Below are 26,098 nucleotides of genomic sequence, written 5' to 3' on the forward strand. Positions count from 1 at the left end.
ATGAATACTAAAAAAAATACAAGAGATTAAACTGAAATAAGACCCTTATACTAATTTTTATTTACTTACATTAAAGTATACACTCTCAGTTTCACTCAACATCTCAGACCATTTTAAAGGATTGTGTGTTCAGTGAAGGCCTTTCAGCATTAAAAAAACAAAATTGTGTGTATTATGATCTATATGTTCTCAAAAGAAACGTAACCAAAGGGAATTTGTGTAAAATATCTAAAGTGCTCATTAATGCATTCATTAGCAGACACAGAAAAACTAACCTATCTAAGTTCTTAGACAAAGCCCAGAGATTAACCAGTAAGAGCCAGTATGTTCCATTCAGTTGAGTTGAATTGGACATAAGGCCAAGTATGATACAATAAAATACATTTTTTGAGAATGACAAGAATAAAAAAATATTTTTCTTTGGTTTAACAGTTAATAGTTTTCATGATATTACTGTAATAAGTGTTTATAAAAATATTTCAAAAAGTGAGATACCAACCATCATTTAAAGTTAGTATGTTCTGGATGTGGTCCAATGCCTTTTTGAGGTGGATTAAAACAAAGACTTATTAAATGGGTGGATATTATTTTCTTTATGAGTCAGAATGTTCTCTATGAATCATTGTTCAATAATTAAAAAAAATTGTAAATAAAAGTAACCCAGAATATTTAAACATAGAACTTACTACAGAAGAAATTGATGTAAATTAGCATTATCCTGCTATCTATAGTCTTATATTTGTATGCTAATTTACATTAGTTAAATAGTAATTTACAAACTATGTGGTGTAGCTTTTGTTTGGCTGCTACTTTGAAACTAAACTTTCTGTTGTAGACATTAATGAGTGTACGGAATTCCGCAATATCTGTGTTCACGGACGATGTGAGAATGAAATTGGAAAATATCATTGTCGGTGTGACCCAGGTTATAAGTTAGACTTCAGTGGAGGTAATTGCACAGGTGAGCACTTTCAAGTGATTATTTGCTTTCTGTGATAACAAGGTAATATATATTCATGCAATATAAGAGTAAAATATTTCCACGTAATTAGATCAACTATTTTATTTATTATAAAAATTATTAATGGTTTGAAATTTACAGTGTTGTAACTTCTGCTTCAGTATTACATATTTCTTGTTTCTATCTAATGGATGTCATTTTCCATAATCAATTTTGTTTTTTTCTCTCGTATTTCATCATCAATGATGTGTAGAGATGATGATGTTAAATTAGAGAACATTCTAATTAAAGAAAAAACAAAGAAATACAAAAATAGTTTGGAAAGAGGTTAAGTTTTAAATCAGAAAGAGATTATAAATAAATAATTGTACAGAGCAGTGAAAACATATGAGGAAACAATGCTGTGTGGTGGATCAAGAAGACACCTTTAAATTATAAATTAGCCCCATGGTGACAAATCTGTCACTTTAAAAATTATGTTTTGATACATGTGGTGGGCAGAGCACAGACAACTCATTGTGTAGCTGAGCTTTATGCTCAGCAGTAAAACAAGTAAACCAAAATAAATTAACTATTAAATATGTAAATAAAGGTAATATATATAGATAACATGGAAACTAATTAGAAAGTTAAATATATTCATTAAAGTCTGATTCACATCTAATGTTAATGGTATATTAAAAAATCTAAAGAAATCTATGTACAGATGCACTATAATGATTTTACCTTAACTTGTACACATGAGGCCTGGCATGGCCAAGTGGGAAAGACGCTTGACTTGTAATCCGAGGGTTGCAGGGTTGAATCTCTGTCACACCAAACATTCTTACCTTCTCAGCCGTAGGAGCATTATAATGTGATGGTCAGTCCCACTATTTGTTGGTAAAAGAGTAGCCCAATAATTGGCAGTGGGTGGTAATGACTAACTGCCTTCTATCTAGTCTTACACTGCTAAATTAGGGATGGCTAATGCAGATAACCCTCGTGTAGCTTTGAGCGAAATTAAAAAACAAACATCAATAAGAGATGATTGATGTTTGTTGATTAATATAGTTAGATTGTATTTATTGTTCTTTAGACATGTACAAATCTCTTACAACAGTACAACTTGGTATTTGGTTAATATTATTTTCCTTCTCACAATTTGATTCACAGAAAGAAAATATTTAAGGTTTTAGCTCAAATATTTTGTTGTTGTTGTCTAATTAAATGTTTTTTACATTTCTACATAGACATTGATGAATGTGAAAATCCACAATCATGTCAGTATGGAACTTGTATAAACACACCTGGCTCATATCACTGTGAGTGTCCACCAAATTATGAAATTGCATTAAATGGCACTGCTTGTGTTGGTAGGTTCACATTTAATAATTTTTTTTAATTGATTCTTATTTTTAAATTAAGGTATTTCCTAGTTTTTATAGATAAATTACTGTTGAAAGATATTTCATATGTTTGAATATTTCTCACTATTTGGTCAAATCAGATAAGTAAAGAAATTTGAAATATCTCGTAAAGCTTTTCTGCATTTTTGTGTATGACTGATTGTTTTCAGTATATGTTTCTTGGTATAATGTTCATTGGTTTGGCTCAGTGTTACAACAGACTATTAATTGATAACAAGTTGGTTTTACTGTTTATATAATTAGTCTTTAAATATGAATAACTGCATCTGTAATTAAGTGAATGAATGGAAAATGTCTTTAAACAAAAGTGAAGTTTGGTAAAATGAACAAGTTTTATTTTATCTTGTTCATCAGGTATAGATTAGTAAGATATTAAATGTAGATATATATTAATATATTAGGATAAAAGTTGACTAATATATTTAATTGTTTTATTGTAATATAATTCATTTATATTACAAACTCATATTTGATGATTTATTGTTTTCCTTTTTAACAGTAATATCTCGTACACTTTAAACCAAATCTTTACTAACTCAGCAAAGGACAAATTAAAAAGAAAATGAACATTTTATTTTATTAACCACTAGCTGTAGGAAAAGAAGTGGAGATTTCCTCTTGTAAATAAAAATGGTTTAATCCAGTTATAGTTTTACAAAGATTGCAGCTCTAACTCTAGAAGATTTACATTTTTAAAAACATGAAACACAGTTAAGGTAAATATATTCTCTAAAAGTCATTCCAACTCTAGAATACTTTTACTTAAAAATTCCAGCACAGTTGCCTTGGGTGGGTATTATTTAGTGATCCATGGTCGGTTAAACAAAATCATGGTTTGCAATTTAGGGCCTTGTGTGCATTATGGAAGTACTGGTCACATCACAGTATTCAGCTAGAGTAGCTTTGGAGCTACTCACCCTCAAGTTTGTCATTTCAAAATAAGAGACGACTTGCACGTGTATCAGTTGTGTAACTTTATATGAATATTGGAAACAAATAAAATACCTGTGTTTTGGGGTATTTTTTTTTGTAATTCTGAAACTAAACAAATACTAGAATTCTTGTCATTAGTAAGTATGGTAAAAAAAGAATATAACAAGAACTTTACTGAGAGAGGTATAAAACAGGATATAGTTAAAAACATTAACTCAGAAGTCTACTGATAGAGGTACAAAACAAGGTATAGTTAAAAACATTAACTCAGAAGTTTACTGAGAGAGGTACAAAACAGGATATAGTTAAAATCATTAACTCAGAAATTTACTGAGAGAGGTACAAAACAGAATATAGTTAAAATCATTAACTCTGAAATTTACTGAGAGAGGTACAAAACAGGATATAGTTTAAAACATCAACCAAGAAGTTTACTGAAAGAAGTACAAAACAGGATATAGTTAAAATAATTAACCAAGAAGTTTACTGAGAGAAGTACAAAACAGGATATGGTTAAAATAATTAACCAAGAAGTTTACTGAGAGAAGTACAAAACAGGATATGGTTAAAATAATTAACCAAGAAGTTTACTGAGAGAAGTACAAAACAGGATATGGTTAAAATAATTAACCAAGAAGTTTACTGAGAGAAGTACAAAACAGGATATGGTTAAAAACCTTAATCAAGAAGTTTATTGAGAGAAGTACAAAACAGGATACAGTGTTTGGTGGAGTAGTAAAAACCAACACTTTTAATAAACTGGACCAACAAGCTATTCATAATTACAGAACATATCTTTAGAACCTTTGAATAAGAGGAAATTCCACTTATGCTGTTAAGTTACTTAAAATGTATTGATATAATATATTATTAATCTTAATGTGCATGCAGCACGTATTGACTGACAGGTTTAGAATTTATTTGAAATGTATACTGAGCATTATGATCAACACTTATCTTCACTTGGAAAAGTTAAAAACACACCACGTTTATTTTTGTTATTTGTTTGTAGGGAAACAAAATTGATCCAAATTATGTTTTGTTGAGTTAAATAATGGAACAGGCAGTGTGTATGGCTACATTTCATTGAGTCAGATGAAGTGTAAAAATCTACTGTTTTTCATTGTTCACACATGACCCAAAAAACCTCAAAATGATGTGACCACTTTCATTAAAAAGGCACCAAACAAACAAATGCAGTTCACAGCTTTCATGATTCCACAGCTGATGCAGTCACAAAGAAAAAGGGCCATCAATATGCTGCAGGCTGAACAGAGTATTAGAACTGTAGTCAAAGTATTGAATAACAACCATTAGGTGACTGATTATTTACACCAGCAGTATAACAATACTGGTGGTTCAGTAAACCATCCAAGACCAGGAAGATGTCACATGACCACCCCTTGTTAAGACCAGTGGATCTGACTGGTGCATCTGCACTACCAATTCCAACTTTCTACCCAGACAACTACTGCCACTATTGGGACAAATAATTAGACCTTTGAGTGCCAGAACCACGTCTAATTCTGTCATAGCCAACTCTGTTGGATACGTCAGTGGTTGTCAATGGGGAGGTCCAAGCACATTGATAGGGCTGGGTATCACAACACAGAGCTTCCATTTATTGAGTGAAATTTGAATTCTCAGATATATTGGTATGAAATTATTCGGCCAGCATTTCTGGTGAAGTGTTTCTACGAGATAACTCCAGACTACACATGGCTTATATCTTTACTAAGTTCTTGAAGAACAGTCAGGTTACTGTCCTCTCCTAACCATAAGTGAGCCCAGATTTGGACATCATAAAAAAAATATCTGGGATTTAGTGAACAGACATTTTCATCAGCATCCATACCCTCCAGAATCGCAACAACAACTCAGAACAATAGTGAGGGAAGAATGGGCATATATTCTGGAATATCAAATCATACAGTTCTGCTGATCTATAAGCCAACAGATAAGAGCTGTAGTTGAGGTGAATGGTTGACAGACACACACACACACACACACGCACACGCACTTACACACTATTAAACAAGAACTGATTTTTTTTTTTAATCATTTTCTGCTGGTTGAGTTATTCAGACATTTGTTTCAAATTATTTTCTGCTGGTTGAGTTATTCAGACATTTATGATAAATGGAGATGCTTCAAAATCTTTTGCTACTGCAATGATATTTTAAAGATGTGTCAAATAAACAATTAATATGAGACTTGTTTCATTTATATTGCAAAGCTGAAAAATAATGGTGAAACATTATGTAGATTTTATTTTCCATGAGTGTATAAATGTGGTATTAAGGAAGTTTCCTCATTGTGATGTGGTATTTTTTTCTGTAAGATGCAATATTCGTCAATACATTTGTCAGAATTCCCTAATTAACTGAGTTTATAAGAAATGTATATGTATACACTAACAAAAACACAATATGTGTATAAAAGCATATTTGATAATGGACAGTCACATTTACTGGATATCGTTTTTGTCGTACGTGGATCTGCCCCACGTTAGTACAATGGAAAGCCTACAGATTTACAACACTAAAATCAAGGGTTCTATTCCCCTCGGTGGGCTCAGCAGATAGCCCGATGTGGCTTTGCAATAAGAAAACACACACATGTGGCTGAGATCACCTGTTGGACTACTTAAAGTAATGTTATTTACTTCAGTAGTAATGTCAGACTTACTCAGAGTGACCAGCATTGATGCATAAAAAGGATGTTTTAAATTTTAAGTATCAGTCATTTTTACATGAATTTCATCTTTTTAAACTGCTTTATTAATAACATGAGAATATTACCTTGTCTATAATTCAGTGGTCTCTACAATTCACAGTAAGGTCGTCAGTGGCCTGTTTACTGTTTGTGATATGGTCGTCAGTGGCCTGTTTACTGTTCATGATACGGTCGTCAGTGGCCTGTTTACTGTTCATGATACGGTCGTCAGTGGCCTGATTACAGTTCACGATATTGTCAAGAAATAATTGGGTTTTGAATCTATCAGCTCAGGCTACTAAAATTTTTTTTACATCAATTAAATATTATTTGTTATTCTAGAAAGAACAAGAGTCCTTTTTTATCTGTATGAACGTTGAAGTATATGGACTGTGACTGCAAGCAGTCTTTTGTCACAGGTCTTGTTGTGAACAAATTTTAAGTGTTTAGATTCTAAAAAATCTAAAAGTAGTGTTTGAATAGACTAATAAAAAGATTATCTTTTGCACAAAGACAAGAGAGAAGCCTCTTGCTACTTAGAAGTCAGAACCTATAATGGAAGGAGCTTCTGTCAAACTGATCTTGGAACAAGAATGACAAAAGCAACTTGCTGCTGTAGTTTAGGAAAAGGATGGGGTCCAAACTGTGAACTTTGCATTACCAAAAATGCAAGTAAGTGTATATGTATATTACATTACAAAATAAAGACTGTTCATTAAGTCAAGCTCCCTCAATTAATTTTGTAGAAATACTGTCTTGGTGGGCTAGGTATTATTAGAATTAATACTTGTAAGTGTTGTAAAACAGTTTTTGTTGGAATGTCTGGCTCCACACTAGTGATAGTAAGATTGTTTTTAACTTAGTACATAAATGAAAAGTAATAATTTACTTTAAGATTTAGATTTTCATGAAAATAAATTTATTTAAAACAGTTAAAAAGAAAGTGCTTCAAAATATTCCATTTTCTGTTTTAATACCATATCAAAAACTTAAAATTATGATGTCTTTCTGGCTTTTTGGATCCAGTAACTGTTGGTAGATTCAATTTCGTAATTCTTGTTGTTTACATTGGTATAGATTGTGTTGTTGTTTTTGCCAAGTTGCCTCGAGGTAATAATTTTAGAAATTTGTTAATAGGGTATCTATAGACTAGATTCTCATGATTAATGTTTAATCTCTTCTCAGAATTTATAGTTAACTTAATTAAAGAGTAAACTTGTATATTCACATGTCAGTAGGAGGTCAACAGTTTGGTTAACTAAGTAGGAAGTAGACTCAAGTTTCTGTTCATATCAGCAGGAGGTCAACAGTTTGGTTAACCAAATAAGGAGTAGACTCATGTTTTTGTACATATCAGCAGGTTAACAGTTTGGTTAACCAGATAAGGAGTAGACTAAAGTATCTAAATATATAAGCAGGAGGTCAACAGTTTGGTTAACCAGATTAGGAGTACACTCAAGTTTTTGTACATATCAGCAGGTTAACAGTTTGGTTAACCAGATAAGGAGTAGACTCAAGTTTCTGTACATATCAGTAGGTTAACAGTTTTGTTAACCAGATAAGGAGTAGACTCAAGTTTCTGTACATATTAGCAGGTCAACAGTTTGGTTAACCAGATAAGGAGTAGACTAAAGTTTCTGTACATATCAGCAGGAGGTCAACAGTTTGGTTAACCCGATAAGGAGTAGACTCAAGTTCCTGTACATATCAGTAGGTCAACAGTTTAGTTAACCCGATAAGGAGTAGACTCAAGTTTCTGTACATATCAGTAGGTCAACAGTTTGGTTAACCAGATAAGGAGTAGACTCAAGTTTCTGTACATATCAGTAGGTTAACAGTTTGGTTAACCAAATAAGGAGTAGGCTCAAGTTTCTGTACATATCAGCAGGTTAACAGTTTGGTTAACCAGATAAGGAGTAGACTCAAGTTTCTGTACATATTAGCAGGAGGTCAACAGTTTGGTTAACCAGATAAGGAGTAGGCTCAAGTTTCTGTTCATACCATCAGGAGGTCAACAGTTTGGTTAACCAGATAAGGAGTAGGCTCAAGTTTCTGTTCATACCATCAGGAGGTCAACAGTTTGGTTAACCAGATAAGGAGTAGGCTCAAGTTTCTGTTCATACCATCAGGAGGTCAACAGTTTGGTTAACCAGATAAGGAGTAGGCTCAAGTTTCTGTTCATACCATCAGGAGGTCAACAGTTTGGTTAACCAGATAAGGAGTAGGCTCAAGTTTCTGTTCATACCATCAGGAGGTCAACAGTTTGGTTAACCAGATAAGGAGTAGACTCAAGTTTCTGTACATATCAGTAGGTTAACAGTTTGGTTAACCAAATAAGGAGTAGGCTCAAGTTTCTGTACATATCAGCAGGTTAACAGTTTGGTTAACCAGATAAGGAGTAGACTCAAGTTTCTGTACATATTAGCAGGAGGTCAACAGTTTGGTTAACCAGATAAGGAGTAGGCTCAAGTTTCTGTTCATACCATCAGGAGGTCGACAGTTTGGTTAACCAGATAAGGAGTAGACTAAAGTTTCTGAACATATCAGCAGGAGGTCGACAGTTTGGTTAACCAGATGAGGAATAGACTCAAGTTTCTGTACATATCAGCAGGTTAACAGTTTGGTTAACCAGATAAGGAGTAGGCTCAAGTTTCTGTACATATCAGCAGGTTAACAGTTTGGTTAACCAGATAAGGAGTAGACTCAAGTTTCTGTACATATTAGCAGGAGGTCAACAGTTTGGTTAACCAGATAAGGAGTAGGCTCAAGTTTCTGTTCATACCATCAGGAGGTCAACAGTTTGGTTAACCAGATAAGGAGTAGGCTCAAGTTTCTGTTCATACCATCAGGAGGTCAACAGTTTGGTTAACCAGATAAGGAGTAGACTAAAGTTTCTGAACATATCAGCAGGAGGTCGACAGTTTGGTTAACCAGATGAGGAATAGACTCAAGTTTCTGTACATATCAGCAGGTTAACAGTTTGGTTAACCAGATAAGGAGTAGGCTCAAGTTTCTGTACATATCAGCAGGTTAACAGTTTGGTTAACCAGATAAGGAGTAGACTCAAGTTTCTGTACATATTAGCAGGAGGTCAACAATTTGGTTAACCAGATAAGGAGTAGACTCAACTTTCTGTTCATACCATCAGGAGGTCAACAGTTTGGTTAACCAGATAAGGAGTAGACTCAAGTTTCTGTTCATACTATCAGGAGGTCAACAGTTTGGTTAACCAGATAAGGAGTAGACTCAAGTTTCTGTTCATACCATCAGGAGGTCAACAGTTTGGTTAACCAGATAAGGAGTAGACTCAAGTTTCTGTTCATATCAGCAGGAGGTCAACAGTTTGGTTAACGAGATAAGGAGTACACTCAAGTTTCTGTACATATCAGTAGGTTAACAGTTTTGTTAACCAGATAAGGAGTAGACTCAAGTTTCTGTACATATTAGCAGGTCAACAGTTTGGTTAACCAGATAAGGAGTAGACTAAAGTTTCTGAACATATCAGCAGGAGGTTGACAGTTTGGTTAAACAGATAAGGAGTACACTCATGTTTCTGTACATATTAGCAGGAGGTTAACAGTTTTGTTAACCAGATAAGGAGTAGACTCAAGTTTCTGTACATATTAGCAGGTCAACAGTTTGGTTAACCAGATAAGGAGTAGACTAAAGTTTCTGAACATATCAGCTGCTCAACAGTTTGGTTAACCAGATAAGGAGTAGACTAAAGTTTCTGTACATATATGCACAAGGTCAACAGTTTGGTTAACCAGATAAGGAGTAGACTAAAGTTTCTGTACATATATGCACAAGGTCAACAGTTTGGTTAACCAGATAAGGAGTAGACTAAAGTTTCTGTACATATATGCACAAGGTCAACAGTTTGGTTAACCAGATAAGGAGTAGACTCAAGTTTCTGTACATATCAGTAGGTTAACAGTTTTGTTAACCAGATAAGGAGTAGACTCAAGTTTCTGTACATATTAGCAGGTCAACAGTTTGGTTAACCAGATAAGGAGTAGACTAAAGTTTCTGTACATATCAGTAGGTTAACAGTTTTGTTAACCAGATAAGGAGTAGACTCAAGTTTCTGTACATATTAGCAGGTCAACAGTTTGGTTAACCAGATAAGGAGTAGACTAAAGTTTCTGTACATATCAGCAGGAGGTCAACAGTTTGGTTAACCCGATAAGGAGTAGACTCAAGTTTCTGTACATATCAGTAGGTCAACAGTTTGGTTAACCAGATAAGGAGTAGACTCAAGTTTCTGTACATATCAGTAGGTCAACAGTTTTGTTAACCAGATAAGGAGTAGACTCAAGTTTCTGTACATATCAGTAGGTTAACAGTTTTGTTAACCAGATAAGGAGTAGACTCATGTTTTTGTACATATCAGTAGGTTAACAGTTTTGTTAACCAGATAAGGAGTAGACTCATGTTTCTTGATGAGATTTGTTGTAACTGAAGTAAAGAGAAGTGTATGTGAGAAGTGTGTTCTGAATGAGAAGGTAATTTTGATCTGGGTTTTGTTTGTTTCGAGGTACGTTAAAAACACTAGTTTCTGATCGTGTATTAGAAGGTTTTTCATCTGTATTTAAGTTTTCAAAAAAGATCTGTAAAATTGTCAGAAGTATTTTGGAATTAATTAAAATTAACAAATAACTTGTGTGTGTTTTGTTGTGGTATGAAAGATTTTATTATTCAACTTTACTACTTCCACAGCTGAGTATCATGATATTTGTCCTGCTGGACCAGGATTTCGACCAAATACCTTAACAGTAATTATGGAAGGTAAATATTATCTGTAACTCATCATATTTCTTCACTTATACATTTTATTCCACTTGAAATGAAACTAAATTATCAGATTTTTGACCAACTATTTTTCTTTCAGGTGCACAAAAAGGATTTCTATTAAAATCTTTGTCATGTATAAATACATGCTTTATTACTTAAAGCAGTGACATAAGATATTCATATTTGTATAATTTAGGTATCTGACAGTTTCTTCTGTGTTATATTCACATGGTTTAGCAGTAACATAAGATATCCATATTTACATATTTTTGAGTATTTGAAACTAAGTTATATTAAGAAGTTTTAGCAAAACACAGAATATCCAGTTTAGTATGTTTTTGATATTTTAATGTTTTGTATAAGTTATAGGAAAAGTATTTTGAACAATAAAGTAGAATGTGGAAATTTGAATATTTTTGTTAGATATCAATGAATGTGAGGACTTTCCAGACGTTTGTGTCAATGGCAGATGTTCCAACACCTTCGGCAGTTTTATGTGTATTTGTTTAGATGGATATGAACTTGATGAAAGTCACAGAAGTTGTATTGGTAAGTAACTTTTGGTGTAAGTCTCAATTTGGTACATGTGTAAGTTAACAAATGGTACTTTATAATTTTTAAGTATTGACATTGTTGGCTAGGGTATGTGTACAGTTGGTAAGTGACAAGTTTCTAAGTATGTGTTTTCAGGTAATTTATGAGTATATTGTTAGTTAAATTATTCACATGGTTGGTTGTTGTAAATGTATTCATACAGTTAATGTTAGAATATGTTTCTTGTTTCGTGTATTTATATAATAAGCATGGTGACTGTTTGTGTGAATGGGCAACAAATGTTTTCATTTTATTTTTTATCTTCTCTTAATAAATTATCATTTAGCTTATTTACTTTTATTGAAGTGAGTTTAATTTGTATTGTCTTTAACTTTTGCCAGTTTATTTTCTGATTAACTATAGCTAAATGACCAGTATAAGTTTAACACTGTTATAAAAAGTAAGGACTAAAAGTTGCACAATGTTAATATTTTCAGCTGTAATTTCAGATTACTTCAATGTATTTATTCACATTGTGTGTAAATGAGTTTGGTATATTTGGGTATCTTGTGACTAGAATGGTCAATATATTCATACATTTTTAAGTTAATTAAATGATTTATCAGTATATTCATTAATTTTGTAAGTGGCTAATAAATTAGTTATTCACAGTGACCCTTATAGCTCACAAGTTATCTCCAGACTGAATTAAATTAACTTCATGGCATCATTTTGTAAGTTATCCAGATTCACCTCTTTCATGATCCACATGGGACTATATAGTTTTCCTTCTTATATCCACATATATATTTTTTTCTACCTTTAACCCACTATATTTTAATGCCTCCCAATTTTTATTGCATAGATAGTGTAAAATAAATTATTCTCAGATGGTTTTCTGTTACAAAGATGAATAAAACACTCTGATTGGTCAGTTAATATATTCGTGTTTCTTAAATGATTAGGTTTATGTATTTATCTAAGGAGTAAGTGACCATTTATCAGTTAATGTATTTGTGTGTTTATTAAATGTCTAGTTTATATATTTATATAACCAGTTTTTCTCCAGACACTTAAGTTTCTCCATGCATCAAGGGAATAGGAATATATATATATTTTTTTTTTTAATCAGTTAATTTCTCAACAAAATATTTAAACAGAATTGCACTCACTCAGTCAGCATGTCCCTACTCCAGTCCTTGTTGACTGCTCTCTCAAATTGTTTTCATGACCACATAGAATAACAAATGTATGTGTTCCACTCCAAATGCAGAATAACAGTCTGTACGTATATCATCCTGCATACAAGGTAACATCTTCTTTGTCTCTCATCATTCTACTCTACATGCCAAAATTAATCTAAACCTGGTGTTTGTGTCAAAATCTGACATTTACCTTTTTACTGCATTGGATTAAGGGAATCTAAAGCTTCTGACTATCCCAGGTTGTCTTTCAGGTTCCAAAATCTTTATTTGAGGCTTAAAAGATATTAAAACCTAAATTTCTACTATAAGTTTGATGTGATTTAGAATTTTTTAGTTAGTATATTAGTGTCTTTATTAAATGACTATGTTTATGTATTTATATAACCAGTAAGTGATCAGTTTGTAAGTTAGTATATATATATTTGTTAGATCATTTGGTTGTCAGTTAATGTATTTATATAACCAGAAATGGATTCATTAATTAGTTTGTTTAGTTAGTCAGTTTGTACATAATTGATAAAGCTGTTTCTTGAGTTTTTAAATATATAAAATAATTGTTATATTTCAGTATTATGTTCATGACTATTGTTACTCTATTTATATGAATAATAAAGGACTAAGTTATTAGTCATATTTTTACAGGCAGTTTATTTTACTAGTTTATTAGTGATAGAGTGAAATATTTGAGAAAACGAATCATTGTTTATTAAAATGTTCTAAGGCTGTCTTTACTTGCTACATATAAAGCACAATTTAAATGTGATGCAAGGGAAGTCTTTAATTTGTGAAGGAAGGCTAGTCTTCCAGAATCACTTACATTTATTTGTTGTTTTCTTACTTGTTTTTTAAATGTTATGACTAAAATGTAATGTAATAAATTGGATCACATAAAAACTGTCCCTAGAAATATTGAGAACCTTGGTTTTTGTTGTATAATGTCACATACTTGTACTTATGTAAAGGTATATAAAATAAATTCAAAAGACATAATTTCAAGAAATACTCTTCCATGATTTGAGGAAATACATTTCTTTCTCTTACAGATATAGATGAATGTAAAACTCAGCCAGACATCTGTGGAGCAGGCACATGTATCAATAACATTGGAAGCTACACCTGTTTATGTCCTCCTGGCTTTGATATTTTACTAATAGGAAGACCAACATGTATTGGTAGGACCATACTTTCTGTGTTTTAATTGTTTGTTGAAACTAATGCAATATACATTCCTCTTAATGATAAAAAATAACCACTATTTCTTCCTCAACATTTGTTACACGTTACTATCACTTTTACCCAGTTGTAGGCCTAATTAAATAAATAACATTTTTGTTTCAACAGAAACTTACTTGCTGATGGTACTTTAATTAACGTACAAATCAAATTACTTGTAGTTCTATAATTTCATGGCTAATCAGTCAAGAAAGTGAACATATATATGTTAGTTATTGTTTACATGAATTGCTAATTTTCCAGTCACTGAAAGAACTCAGACTGACACACTATTTATACGTGTTTCCAGGGATTTTGCAGAGTGTAATGTATTAGTATAATGTTCCAGTGTATGTTACCACTTAATACTGCCTAGCCATTAGTGCATTGTCCAATCAGATACAAGAGAGCTAACATCTTGTCCATTAACTTGTATGTTTAGTAGTTACAAAAGATTATTATGAAAGTCACTTTGGTATGGTAAGTATCATTTTATAAGTTCTAATAATGTAACTTGATGTTACCATGAAATACAATTTATGTCCTTTCATTACTAGTTGTACTATTTGAAGAACTTTAGTTGCTTATTGCCAAAAGATTTATCTGATCTTATATTTGTGGGAAAAGTGTTAAATAAATGAAATATGAAACTTAGAGAAAACAAAAACCAATTCACTAAAAGATAATTGTTTGAGGATTTATGCCAGACACTGCTAGTATAAAAAAAATAAAGCAGGACGTGTTGTTACTGAGTGTAACGTATTTTGTAATGCAGCAGCTGTTCATAATGTTTAAATTTTTACACATCTTCTCTACATTAACTTTTTATATATTTGTCACTTTCAGTTCTTGTTGCTTATTTCAGAAGTATTAGTACTAATAATCCATCAGATTCATTTAACATGTGTTGATTTTTCCTACAGATGTTAGAACCTCTTCATGTTTCAGAAGATACTACAGAGACCCAAATACAAATCAGTTTGTATGTCTACATCCCCTCATGGTAAATCAGACGAAGATGACGTGCTGTTGTTCTGTTGGACGTGCTTGGGGAGACCTGTGTGAACCATGTCCCAGAAATGGCACAGGTAATGACTAGTCATTTTTCAGAGTTTTTTTTTTTTTTTTAAACTCCTTAGACCAAATGTAATTAACTTCTAGACTTACTAAGATCAACATTCATTCACAACTAAAATATTTCATTTCATTATTTAATTCACATCAGTTTAATATTGACTGTGTATGAAATATACTTCAAATGTTATCAGAGTAACCGATGCTTATTCTGATATTAATTATAATGGGTTATTCATGCTGTTTTAGAAATGATTATAATGGTACCTTTTTTATTGCATTCTTTCTTGGTTCTTTATTTGTAACAAAGTCAGGTTTTGGTGTTTCTTAGAGAAGAGATAATTAGACGTTTTCTATTTGAATTTTTTTACATTTTTCTTGTTTTAAGTAAGATTAATATATTACTTTTTGATTTTGTTACATATTTTGAAATGTGCTAAATAGCCCTTGATTTTTCATAATAAGCTAAAAGTATGTATTTTATTCAGTATTTAGCTATTCACATAAAGTACCTTTTGTGTTGTACTTTCAATATTTTCTGATTATTTTACAGAGGCATACATGAAGTTGTGTGAGGATCCCCGGACAAAGCCTGCAGGTAACTTCTCCATTGATTTTTAGTTTTTGTTCACAGTGTGAAAAATTGATTATTAAATCCCATAAAAATTATTTCATATGTAATATGGGTTCAAATATTCATTACATGTATTCCAAATTTCCACAGGTTACTAGTTTCTTAACCTTAAATTACACTGCACAACAATTCTTTTGAAACATTTTGCTTCCTGAAAAGTTTATGCTGATTGTGACAGGTACCTGGTGGGTATGCATAAATATAGTTTTGGTTCTGCTTCATCACATAGGAACTCTGAGAAATAGTTAACTGTTTACTGGCAATAACATATTCAATTGCATTTATATTTCTAAAACACTATTAAGTTTAACATAATTAAAAGTGTTTTGCTCCTGATCTTTGTTTGTATTCAATGTCCGATGCATCACGTTGCAATGTCCAACAGTAGTCAGCAAGCATTGACGGATTCCAGTTGCCCTGATATCATTTTTCCATTGTAACAATGTCCTAGTGAAACCAAGATTTTGATGAAATGGTACATGATGGGCACATTTGGATGTGATTTTCGTGATCAGCAGCCAAAAATCTGTAAGGAACACTCAACAGTGTTCAAGAAACAAAAACTTTGTTGTGCAGTGTTATTTTCCTGCTTTAGAGATGTATCGAGAAAAAAACATAATGCTTAATTGTGTCAGCAGTTTTAGATCTTGTACTTTTAAATATTTTGTGGTTATGATAAAAGGTGCTATCAGGAATATTCCTTTCTGTAGATATGGATGAATGCAAAGCCATAATGTGTGAAAATGGACGTTGTATTAACACTATGGGGAGCTTCGTCTGCCAGTGCTACGAAGGATACAGATACGATGAACGTATGATCAAGTGTGAAGGTATTTAGCAGTTTTTTAATAAATGTATTCCAAATTAGAATTTGTACTTGATAGGTTTTTAGTTAATATTAGTTTAATTTTATTGTTATCTTTTGAAATTATCAAACGGCCAAAAAGGAGCATTTTAAAAGCTTCAAAACCATATACCTTAATGAATGATACTAGAGCAATAGTAGTAGAATAGTTTCCTTGTTAATCTTTTAAAGTAATAACTGATGTATTAATGTTTTTGCTACCTTTTTTTGAAGATAACAGTTTAGGTTCTAAGTGAATGGATCTTAGAGTTATTCAGTTACAAGGATGACATGTATAGAAGACTCATCAGTAGTCTTTATTATATGAAGTATTTGTTTTTAAAACTTGTGACTTTTGTATGATTGGATATTTTAGTGTGAAAACAGTTATAATAAATAACAGTATAAGATCAGATTACTAAAGAATCTATAGTAAAACCATATTAGTGATTTAAGTTAATGCATATGTTATGATCATGGATAAATAACTTGTATTTTCTTAGATAAAATGATAAAAGCCCTGTACTCCAAGTATTTTCCAAATGTGAACCTGAAAGGTCTACCTATGGAGAGGTCTTGAGTTATAGGGTTTTTTTATTTTATATTAAGATGTCTTGAACCTATTTGTTTTTCTGACATTGTTATTTTCCAAACCATTACTGTACAGGAAAGAATGAAGGTTTTAAATAAAAATATGCACTATTAAGACTGCACTTTGTGATTCTCCAATTAATTTTGGACATGAGTAACTCTTGTCTAGATAATATTTTATGATAATAGTAGTTTGAATTCTCTAAACATTTATACTGAATGGCTGGTGCAGACATAAACGAGTGTGCAGAAAGACAAGGTATTTGCCAGGGACTGTCTCATTGTGTTAACACACCAGGTAGTTTTGAATGTTATTGTCCTGAAGGGTATCAGCTGTCAGCAAACCGTAGAAACTGTACAGGTAAGTAAATGATATTTCTATGTTTCTATTAGCCAAATGTGACATTTTAGTTATGTTACTCTTAAATGTAAATTAATACAAGGTGTTTTTTCTTCTAATATGCAATTAGCTTCATTAATTTGTTAATATGTGATTAGATTTGACAAAAGGAAAAAAAAATGTATTTGGGAAAATAAGTTGGGAGGTAAGGCCTAATATTTTATCTTTTAATGTGATCTTCCCCTGTGGAACAACAATAAATTTACACACACTGCTAAAATCTGGGGTTCAGTTTCCCCATTGGACACAGTAGATAGCTCATTGTGGCTTTGTTATAAACAAATATACCTGTATTAATGGGTGACATTATATTAAGTCACAACATTTGTTGTTTGATACTTTTTATTCTTATGGCTACAGAATTACAGTAAAGTAAAACATTATTCAGGTGAATATTACTGAACATAAAATCCAATTATTAAATGTATTCATGTAATAAACATAACATTATCATTCTAAAGATTTTTGTGATAGTGTAAACATCTCATCTCTTGTATAGAACAACTGGAGTGTAGGTAATTTTGCATTCTTATACCTAGCTTTGAATATTCTTTATGTTAAATTTGTTGTTTTTTCCTAACACATCACACTGTTCGTGGAATATTTCTAGTATCATTTGAAGTGCTTATATATTTGTTATAGAACTAAGTAAAGTTTACAATTTGGCATTATACATTTTTTTTTTTGTTAGAATTTGCAGCATAAAAAAATTCACTTACCACTCTGGAGCTGTTCTTGTGACCTGTTTAATGTGTTGATGGAGTAATAAATGTTACAGTTTGTAGATTTGTTAGTGTTGTATTTAATTATTAATAAACATTACAGTTTGTAGATTTGTTAGTGTTGTATTTAATTATTAATAAACATTACAGTTTGTAGATTTGTTAGTGTTGTATTTAATTCTTAATAAACATTACAGTTTGTAGATTTGTTAGTGTTGTATTTAATTCTTAATAAACATTACAGTTTGTAGATTTGTTAGTGTTGTATTTAATTCTTAATAAACATTACAGTTTGTAGATTTGTTAGTGTTGTATTTAATTCTTAATAAACATTACAGTTTGTAGATTTGTTAGTGTTGTATTTAATTCTTAATAAACATTACAGTTTGTAGATTTGTTAGTGTTGTATTTAATTCTTAATAAACATTACAGTTTGTAGATTTGTTAGTGTTGTATTTAATTCTTAATAAACATTACAGTTTGTAGATTTGTTAGTGTTGTATTTAATTCTTAATAAACATTACAGTTTGTAGATTTGTTAGTGTTGTATTTAATTCTTAATAAACATTACAGTTTGTAGATTTGTTAGTGTTGTATTTAATTCTTAATAAACATTACAGTTTGTAGATTTGTTAGTGTTGTATTTAATTCTTAATATACATTACAGTTTGTAGATTTGTTAGTGTTGTATTTAATTCTTAATAAACATTACAGTTTATAGTTTTGTTAGTGTAGTATTTAGTTCTTAATAAACATTACAGTTTGTAGCTTTTTAGTGTTGTATTTAATTCTTAATAAATGTTACAGTTTGTAGTTTTGTTAGTGTCATGTTAGTTCTTAATAACCATTACAGTTTGTAGTTTTGTTAGTGTCATGTTAGTTCTTAATAACCATTACAGTTTGTAGTTTTGTTAGTGTCATGTTTAATTCTTAATAAACATTACGGTTTGTAGTTTTTTTAGTGTCGTATTTAATTCTTAATAAACGTTACAGTTTGTAGTTTTGTTAGTGTCGTATTTAGTTCTTAATAAACGTTACGGTTTGTAGTTTTTTAGTGTCGTATTTAGTTCTTAATAAACATTACAGTTTGTAGATTTGTTAGTGTTGTATTTAATTCTTAATAAACATTACTGTTTGTAATTTTTAGTGTTGTATTTAATTCTTAATAAACATTACAGTTTGTAGATTTGTTAGTGTTGTATTTAGTTTTTAATAAACATTACAGTTTGTAGTTTTGTTAGTGTCATATTTCGTTCTTAATAAACATTACAGTTTGTAGTTTTGTTAGTGTCGTATTTAGTTCTTAATAAACATTATGGTTTGTAGTTTCTTTAGTGTCGTATTTAGTTCTTAATAAACATTACAGTTTGTAGTTTTCTTTAGTGTTGTATTTAATTCTTAATAAACATTAGTTTGTAGATTTGTTAGTGTTGCATTTAATTCTTAATAAACATTAGTTTGTAGATTTGTTAGTGTTGTGTTTAAACACTGGTAATGCTATATTACTATCATAAGGTTTACATGTGTGTGTCTATGTATAGCTTGCATATTATAAAAAAACTATCAGAATGGTATATGTAACTTAATTATTACTAAGTACATTAATTGTTATTAACAGTACTGTAAAACAATGACGAATTTAATATAAAATAAGCATTAAAAGATTTTAGTAAAGATGCATTTGTTAGTTCTAGTTTTTACATTAAAGCCACAGTGGATAATGCCTGTGGTTCTAGCCCCAAATCAAATCAGATTTTCTGCAAATCAGACATTGCGTTTAAAACAATACTGTATTTTGTTTGTTTTTTATCAATAGTAAATTGTGCATATTTTGAAGGTCAGTCAGTCTCATGACACTGGAACAAACCTTTAGTGTCAGTTTGAATAAACTTTTTAGTGGACAAGATATTCGAGTTTTCAAAACTACTATTTTTAAACTGAGAGTATTACGTTCTCAATCCAGATTTGAATGAATGTGTAGACATATGTCAACATGGACGGTGTACAAACCTTCAGGGAAGTTTCCAGTGTACTTGTAATGAAGGTTATTACCTGTCACAAGATAGGAGAGACTGTTTAGGTAAGTGTTTTTTTTATTATTCAATATTAACTTGTATTTTAAACGTACAAGGGCTTATTTGATATTATAGTTAAAAAAATTCTGAATTTATTATATGTTAGAAAACGATTAGAAATTGTTTGTTTTAAAATGTCCATAAATGCTGATGTATCACTAACTTCTGTGACTGTAGATATTGATGAATGCACTCGAAGACCTGGAATATGTCTTAATGGAACTTGTGAGAACACACCAGGATCTTACCAATGCACTTGTAACTCTGGATTTTTCATAACACCAGAGGGTGATTGTGTGGGTAAGTTATTAAGCGAGATACAGTATTTTGTTTTCACTCCGAAAAGCAACTGCTTATACGAGTAAATCTATATTAGTGTTCTTCATACAGAAATGATTTATATTTATAGAATGATGGTATTAGTGTTCTTCATACAGAAATGATTTATATTTATAGAATGATGGTATTAGTGTTCTTCATGCAGAAATGATTTATATTTATAGGATGATGGTATTAGTGTTCTTCATACAGAAATGATTTATATTTATAGAATGATGGTATTAGTGTTCTTCATGCAGAAATGATTTATATTTATAGAATGATGGTATTAGTGTTCTTCATGCAGAAATGATTTATATTTATAGGATGATGGTATTAGTGTTCTTCATGCAGAAATGATTTATATTTATAGAATGATGGTATTAGTGTTCTTCATGCAGAAATGATTTATATTTATAGAATGATGATATTAGTGTTCTTCATGCAGAAATGATTTATATTTATAGAATGATGGTATTAGTGTTCTTCATGCAGTAATGATTTATATTTATAGAATGATGGTATTAGTGTTCTTCATGCAGTAATGATTTATATTTATAGAATGATGGTATTAGTGTTCTTCATGCAGAAATGATTTATATTTATAGAATGATGGTATTAGTGTTCTTCATACAGAAATGATTTATATTTATAGAATGATGGTATTAGTGTTCTTCAAACAGAAATGATTTATATTTATAGAATGATGGTGTTAGTGTTCTTCAAACAGAAATGATTTATATTTATAGAATGATGGTATTAGTGTTCTTCATGCAGAAATGATTTATATTTATAGAATGATGGTATTAGTGTTCTTCATACAGAAATGATTTATATTTATAGAATGATGGTATTAGTGTTCTTCAAACAGAAATGATTTATATTTATAGAATGATGGTTATTTAATTATTACACACCATGGATCAACTGTAAATTAATATAAAGACATCAGATTAATTCTGTGTCTTCAAATAAATGTGATTTAAATTTTTTAATTTCTTTCTAATGAGCAGAATGGAAATAATGTTAAATTAATGACACCATTTTAACAGATAAGGATGAATGCCGCACCATACCAGGACTATGCCTGAATGGTCGCTGTGTTAATACCATTGGAAGCTTTCTTTGTAATTGTCAAGATGGCTATGAACTTAGTTTAGACAAACGTAACTGCATTGGTGAGCTATAATAATTATTAAAATCTAATTGTGTTTTTTTTGTTACACGTTATTTTTGACAGTTAAATATTAATTGTTTTCATTATCTGAGTATTAATTAGTCATCAATGTATATATTTTTCAACTAGATATTAATTACTTTATAATGGCTGCTGTTATCTTCAGATAACTCTTGAAAAGGACTCTTTCTGGTAGTAAGAACCAAAGTTTGTTCTGCAGTTTTATAGTTCGAAGGCTGGTTTGCTATGCTCTTAATAAATTATAATTAGATTTAGGGGAATTTTTATGCTAACTATGACAAAATTTAACATCTCAACATTACAATCTCTGAAAAGGTACTTAATTTCAGTTTTTTCCAAAAACTTGTATTAATTTTTGCATTGAAGTTGCATAAAAATTTCAATATCATTGTTTTCAAGTATTGTTTGATAATTGCAACATTTATATATTTTAGTGTTTGGTAATAGTTATAAGTTTGTGCTCCTTCATCAACATCTAGATTTACAAGTTTAATTGTTTTGTGCCCCATTCTGGACATCCTTTGATCACAACTGTCAAAATCATGTTTTTAAATGGTTGCAACATAATACTAAATTATCTGAATAAACAACATTTCCCACCTTATAGCTTAAAAAATTCATACACCTCACTTACAGTTTTGAGTCCTTTGAAAGTAATATATCTTATTTATTGAGCTAGAATTAGAACAGTTTGAAGCTGTACATGAACTAACCATTTTAGTGTTATTCAACTCAAACATTAATTGTAAAAAACAGACCTTATAACTTCTGATAATTATGATAAGTTTTATTGTGTGATGAAAAATTTCAAGTCCATTTACTGTAAATAGCAATGCAATGTTGTATTCATCTCGAGCAGAATTGGCACCAAAGTAAGCTTTAGTTGCATGTTGTGCAACAAGCAAGCAACACTCTTTTAATGTTAATTTTATTATTTGAAATAAATTTGTTTTCACTTACATGCATCAGTAAATATGTTAGAATAATTAGTGTAAAAACTTTATAGCTAGTTAGAGACATGTTAAATATTTTTTGTCTTATCTTCCTTTTTTAACCTGCCAATTTCCATATGTATTATAGATTCAGTCTATAATATTGTATAAAGTTGAAGAGTACACAAATTGGTTTCTCTGTTTGTTTTATGTACTCAAGTATTCTATAAGAAGTATTTAGACACAATTAAAGTATTCCGTTTCTTCTCGGTTATTGTACATAATACTGTTTGAGGGTTCTTAGATCATTCTTTTTTAATTTTATAGAAGATACATTTTGAGAGAAGACAAATTAACCTGTTTTGTTTTAACTTGAATATTTTACTGTGCAGAATTTGGGAACATACACGAGCTAACTGATTTGTTTTCTCTTTGTTTTTAGTATGTGCAGTTTAAGTTGCATGTTATGTTTTTTAATATTTCATAATAGATACAATTTTAGTGGTAAATATATTAGACTTAGAATTTTTTTGTGGGCACAACCTGTTTGTGTATTAATTATTTTGTTTTTTTCCTCAAATCTAATAACTATTTTGAGAGTATACTAATTAGTTCTATTTATTATCATCCCAGATGTCAACGAGTGTGAAACGTTTAATTATTGTTCCGAGTGGACATGCCAAAATTCAGAAGGATCATTTCAGTGTATCTGTCCTGATGGTTATGTTGTGACTCAAGACAAAAAAAGCTGCCAAGGTTTGTGTACTTTTAGACCTTTGAGGTATTTTTAATTTGGGAGTTAGGTAAAAAAAAAAGGTAAGAAATATTAGCATAAACTAATCCTGGTCAAAATAAGGAAAAAATGTACTTCTTTTTTATACTGTTTTTTTCATTTATGATTTTAGAGAAGTTTCAAAAATTGTATTATGTTTTTACTTGGAATGCATAATTTGTATTTAATGACTTAGGACTAATAAAATAATTAAAATGAGGACTTTAAGTAAAAAATTATGATGTATTTTTTTATAATATAAATAATTTAACAAAGGAATCAGTTAATGAAAATACATAAGATGTATAAGCCCAATTGATTTTAAATCTCATGAATTCAGATATTGATGAATGCCGGACTATACAGAATGTTTGCCATGGAGGAACATGCACAAATACACCTGGGGAATACTTGTGTATATGTCCAATTGGTTTCAAAGTGTCAGATGATGGCAAGGATTGCACTGGTAAGACTCAACTTTAATATTGAATGTTTTCAAAGTGTCAGATGATATAATGAAACACATTGGTAAGATTCAACCTTAATGTATTGTTTCAACCTGTCAGATGAAGGCATGGAATTTGTTGGTGAGATTTGGTGCTAATGTTACAATATTTAGTTTTCAGTAGAGTAATAAACTTTAGTAATACTAATGATATGCTCTATTAGTGGAGAAAATAAAGAGTTTAGATTATTGAAAATAAAGCTTGAAATCAACAAAGAAAATACTTTTTCTATTTTAGAGGAACTTGGTTAGAAATATTAGTTTTATTAATATGTTGCACCTCACAGCAAATACCAGAAACAGTATATTATGTTACTAAAGACTTCTAAGTTGTGTGATAGGCATAGGTGAAGCCACATAGTTGAGTAACATCATGTATATGATTGTACTTGTGAGCAGTTTCCACTTTCTCTCAGTCACATAGAATCAGTGATCCAGTAATAATTGGGTAGAAATAAAAAATTATATATGAAGTTTTCACATTTCTTAATAATTGTTTATTTTTAAGATGTGTACTTCTACAAATAAATCACTCCAGTCTGGCTGATTACTTTCCATTAAAGAACTTTTGCAGTGTAGATAGTAAAACCAACTAGGTGTTCAGGCTTTATTTGACAGTGGGTTTAAAGGTAGTTTACAATATTGTGTGGGTTTTTGAAAACATAAAGAGCAGAGCACAATAGTTAAAACAGTCCTATTAATGTATAATGGACTTGACAATGTAATGTAATAATTATTTGTGCCAAGTAATGTGTATAAAATAAAAATATAACAACAAAATAATTTATACTAAAGAGCTGATCTTGTTAAAATAACTTGATATTAAACCATGTAGTACAATAAAACACTACAAAGGGTGTAATTACAGAACATGCATAATTTTTGTAATATTTGTTTACAAGTAAAAGTACCTGTCCCCAGTGATGAGACCAGTTTAAGTTAATTATATCAACTTGAATTATATCATGGACTTTAAAAAGATTAATTATGATGCACTCATGGTTTTACTCAGAGCTACTTATGCCACCCACTATGAAAATTAATTGTTGAGCATTTCAGTTATGCTAAGAGCCACTCATCAATAACATACAGTGAATTTACATTTTTGTTATTTAAGTTACGTACGTTTTGATATGTGAATTATAATGTGATAGGATATTCTACACTAAACTGTTAGGAACCAGTTTGTCAAATACTGTTTGACATTAACATTATTCATGACTGTTCTTCTGCCATATTGAAAGTGAATGTTGAGATTTGCTTACATGTGAATTGTTAATTAGCTTATAATTAACAATGGACAAACCAGATTGTACATAGGGGTTTCATAAATTATAAATTTCTCAATCATTCACTTGTGAGCAAATCTCTCTAACAAGAAAACCATCATAATGTTAACATTCATGTTCCTACTCAGTCTGATTAGTTTGACATCCTTCTGTCTTTATCACATTTTTTAAATCCATTTAAAAGAACATTCTTCATAACTTCTGTAATTAAACTATATTTTCTCTGTAACATTAACATATGATACACATAGAATACATGTAGGTTTCCTGTATGTTCCACAACATACACTTACATTCTCTCCAGTACAAATAATTATATATCCAATATTTAATTTTTTCATTCTCATCTAGTTATTTATGCTGACTTAGATATGCTTTCTTAATTAACACTAAGCCTAAAGCAGTTTTATTTTTGTCCTGATACAAGCAACATAATGTTTCTATTAACTTTCTACTACTGTGACTTTGTTAAGCTGCTTTTGTTCTCAGTCAGGCCTACTCTTCCAAGATAAGGCTATAAACAACTTTATGTCACAACTGTAGAAATACATATAAACAAAGAAAGCATGCTTGAAATTGAAATTCAGGATTATTACAGAAGATAAGTCACAAATTAGGCCAAGAGACAAATGCAAGCTATTATTTACGATCTAATTTACTAAACTAATGTTTTAATGCTTGTATTATTATTCAGCATTGGGCAGATAAAATTTCATTTCAAACTTAAAACTAGATTCAAAATTTTAGAACATACAGCCTCATCATGTTTAATATAATAATGCCATAAAACTGTTAAAAATTTGTATGTCTTCTACTAGTAGTAATATTACCATTAGTTAATAGTGTAACTAAATAGTTATAACTATCAAGATGTTTATTATTATTATTAACACTATACTCTGTAGTGTGTAGATTACCTTTAAGGTTAAGACATAGCCATAACTTAAGTATGGCAACTTCAAACTGGGGTAGAAACTAGTA

General features: G+C 30.4%; 2 protein-coding genes across 2 annotated transcripts in view; both read left to right on the forward strand.

The window, feature by feature from the left end:
- Positions 1 to 26,098, forward strand: part of LOC143239187 (semaphorin-2A-like) — a 478,807-nt gene that overhangs the window by 92,147 nt on the left and 360,562 nt on the right. The gene's annotated exons all lie outside the window — the stretch shown is intronic.
- The window catches only part of LOC143238366 (fibrillin-1-like), a 55,760-nt gene that overhangs the window by 27,750 nt on the left and 1,912 nt on the right, over positions 1 to 26,098 (forward strand). The window contains exons 15-29 of the mRNA XM_076478515.1: positions 836 to 961; positions 2,194 to 2,316; positions 6,532 to 6,690; positions 10,738 to 10,806; positions 11,236 to 11,361; positions 13,595 to 13,723; positions 14,687 to 14,851; positions 15,391 to 15,435; positions 16,182 to 16,301; positions 17,139 to 17,267; positions 19,992 to 20,108; positions 20,281 to 20,403; positions 21,474 to 21,599; positions 23,185 to 23,307; positions 23,664 to 23,789. Coding sequence (XP_076334630.1) covers positions 836 to 961; positions 2,194 to 2,316; positions 6,532 to 6,690; positions 10,738 to 10,806; positions 11,236 to 11,361; positions 13,595 to 13,723; positions 14,687 to 14,851; positions 15,391 to 15,435; positions 16,182 to 16,301; positions 17,139 to 17,267; positions 19,992 to 20,108; positions 20,281 to 20,403; positions 21,474 to 21,599; positions 23,185 to 23,307; positions 23,664 to 23,789 — 1,806 coding nt within the window. The remainder of the gene's footprint in view (positions 1 to 835; positions 962 to 2,193; positions 2,317 to 6,531; positions 6,691 to 10,737; positions 10,807 to 11,235; positions 11,362 to 13,594; positions 13,724 to 14,686; positions 14,852 to 15,390; positions 15,436 to 16,181; positions 16,302 to 17,138; positions 17,268 to 19,991; positions 20,109 to 20,280; positions 20,404 to 21,473; positions 21,600 to 23,184; positions 23,308 to 23,663; positions 23,790 to 26,098) is intronic.

Source organism: Tachypleus tridentatus, chromosome 13 (genome assembly GCF_004210375.1).
Source record: "Tachypleus tridentatus isolate NWPU-2018 chromosome 13, ASM421037v1, whole genome shotgun sequence".
In the NCBI taxonomy this organism is placed as follows: domain Eukaryota; kingdom Metazoa; phylum Arthropoda; class Merostomata; order Xiphosura; family Limulidae; genus Tachypleus; species Tachypleus tridentatus.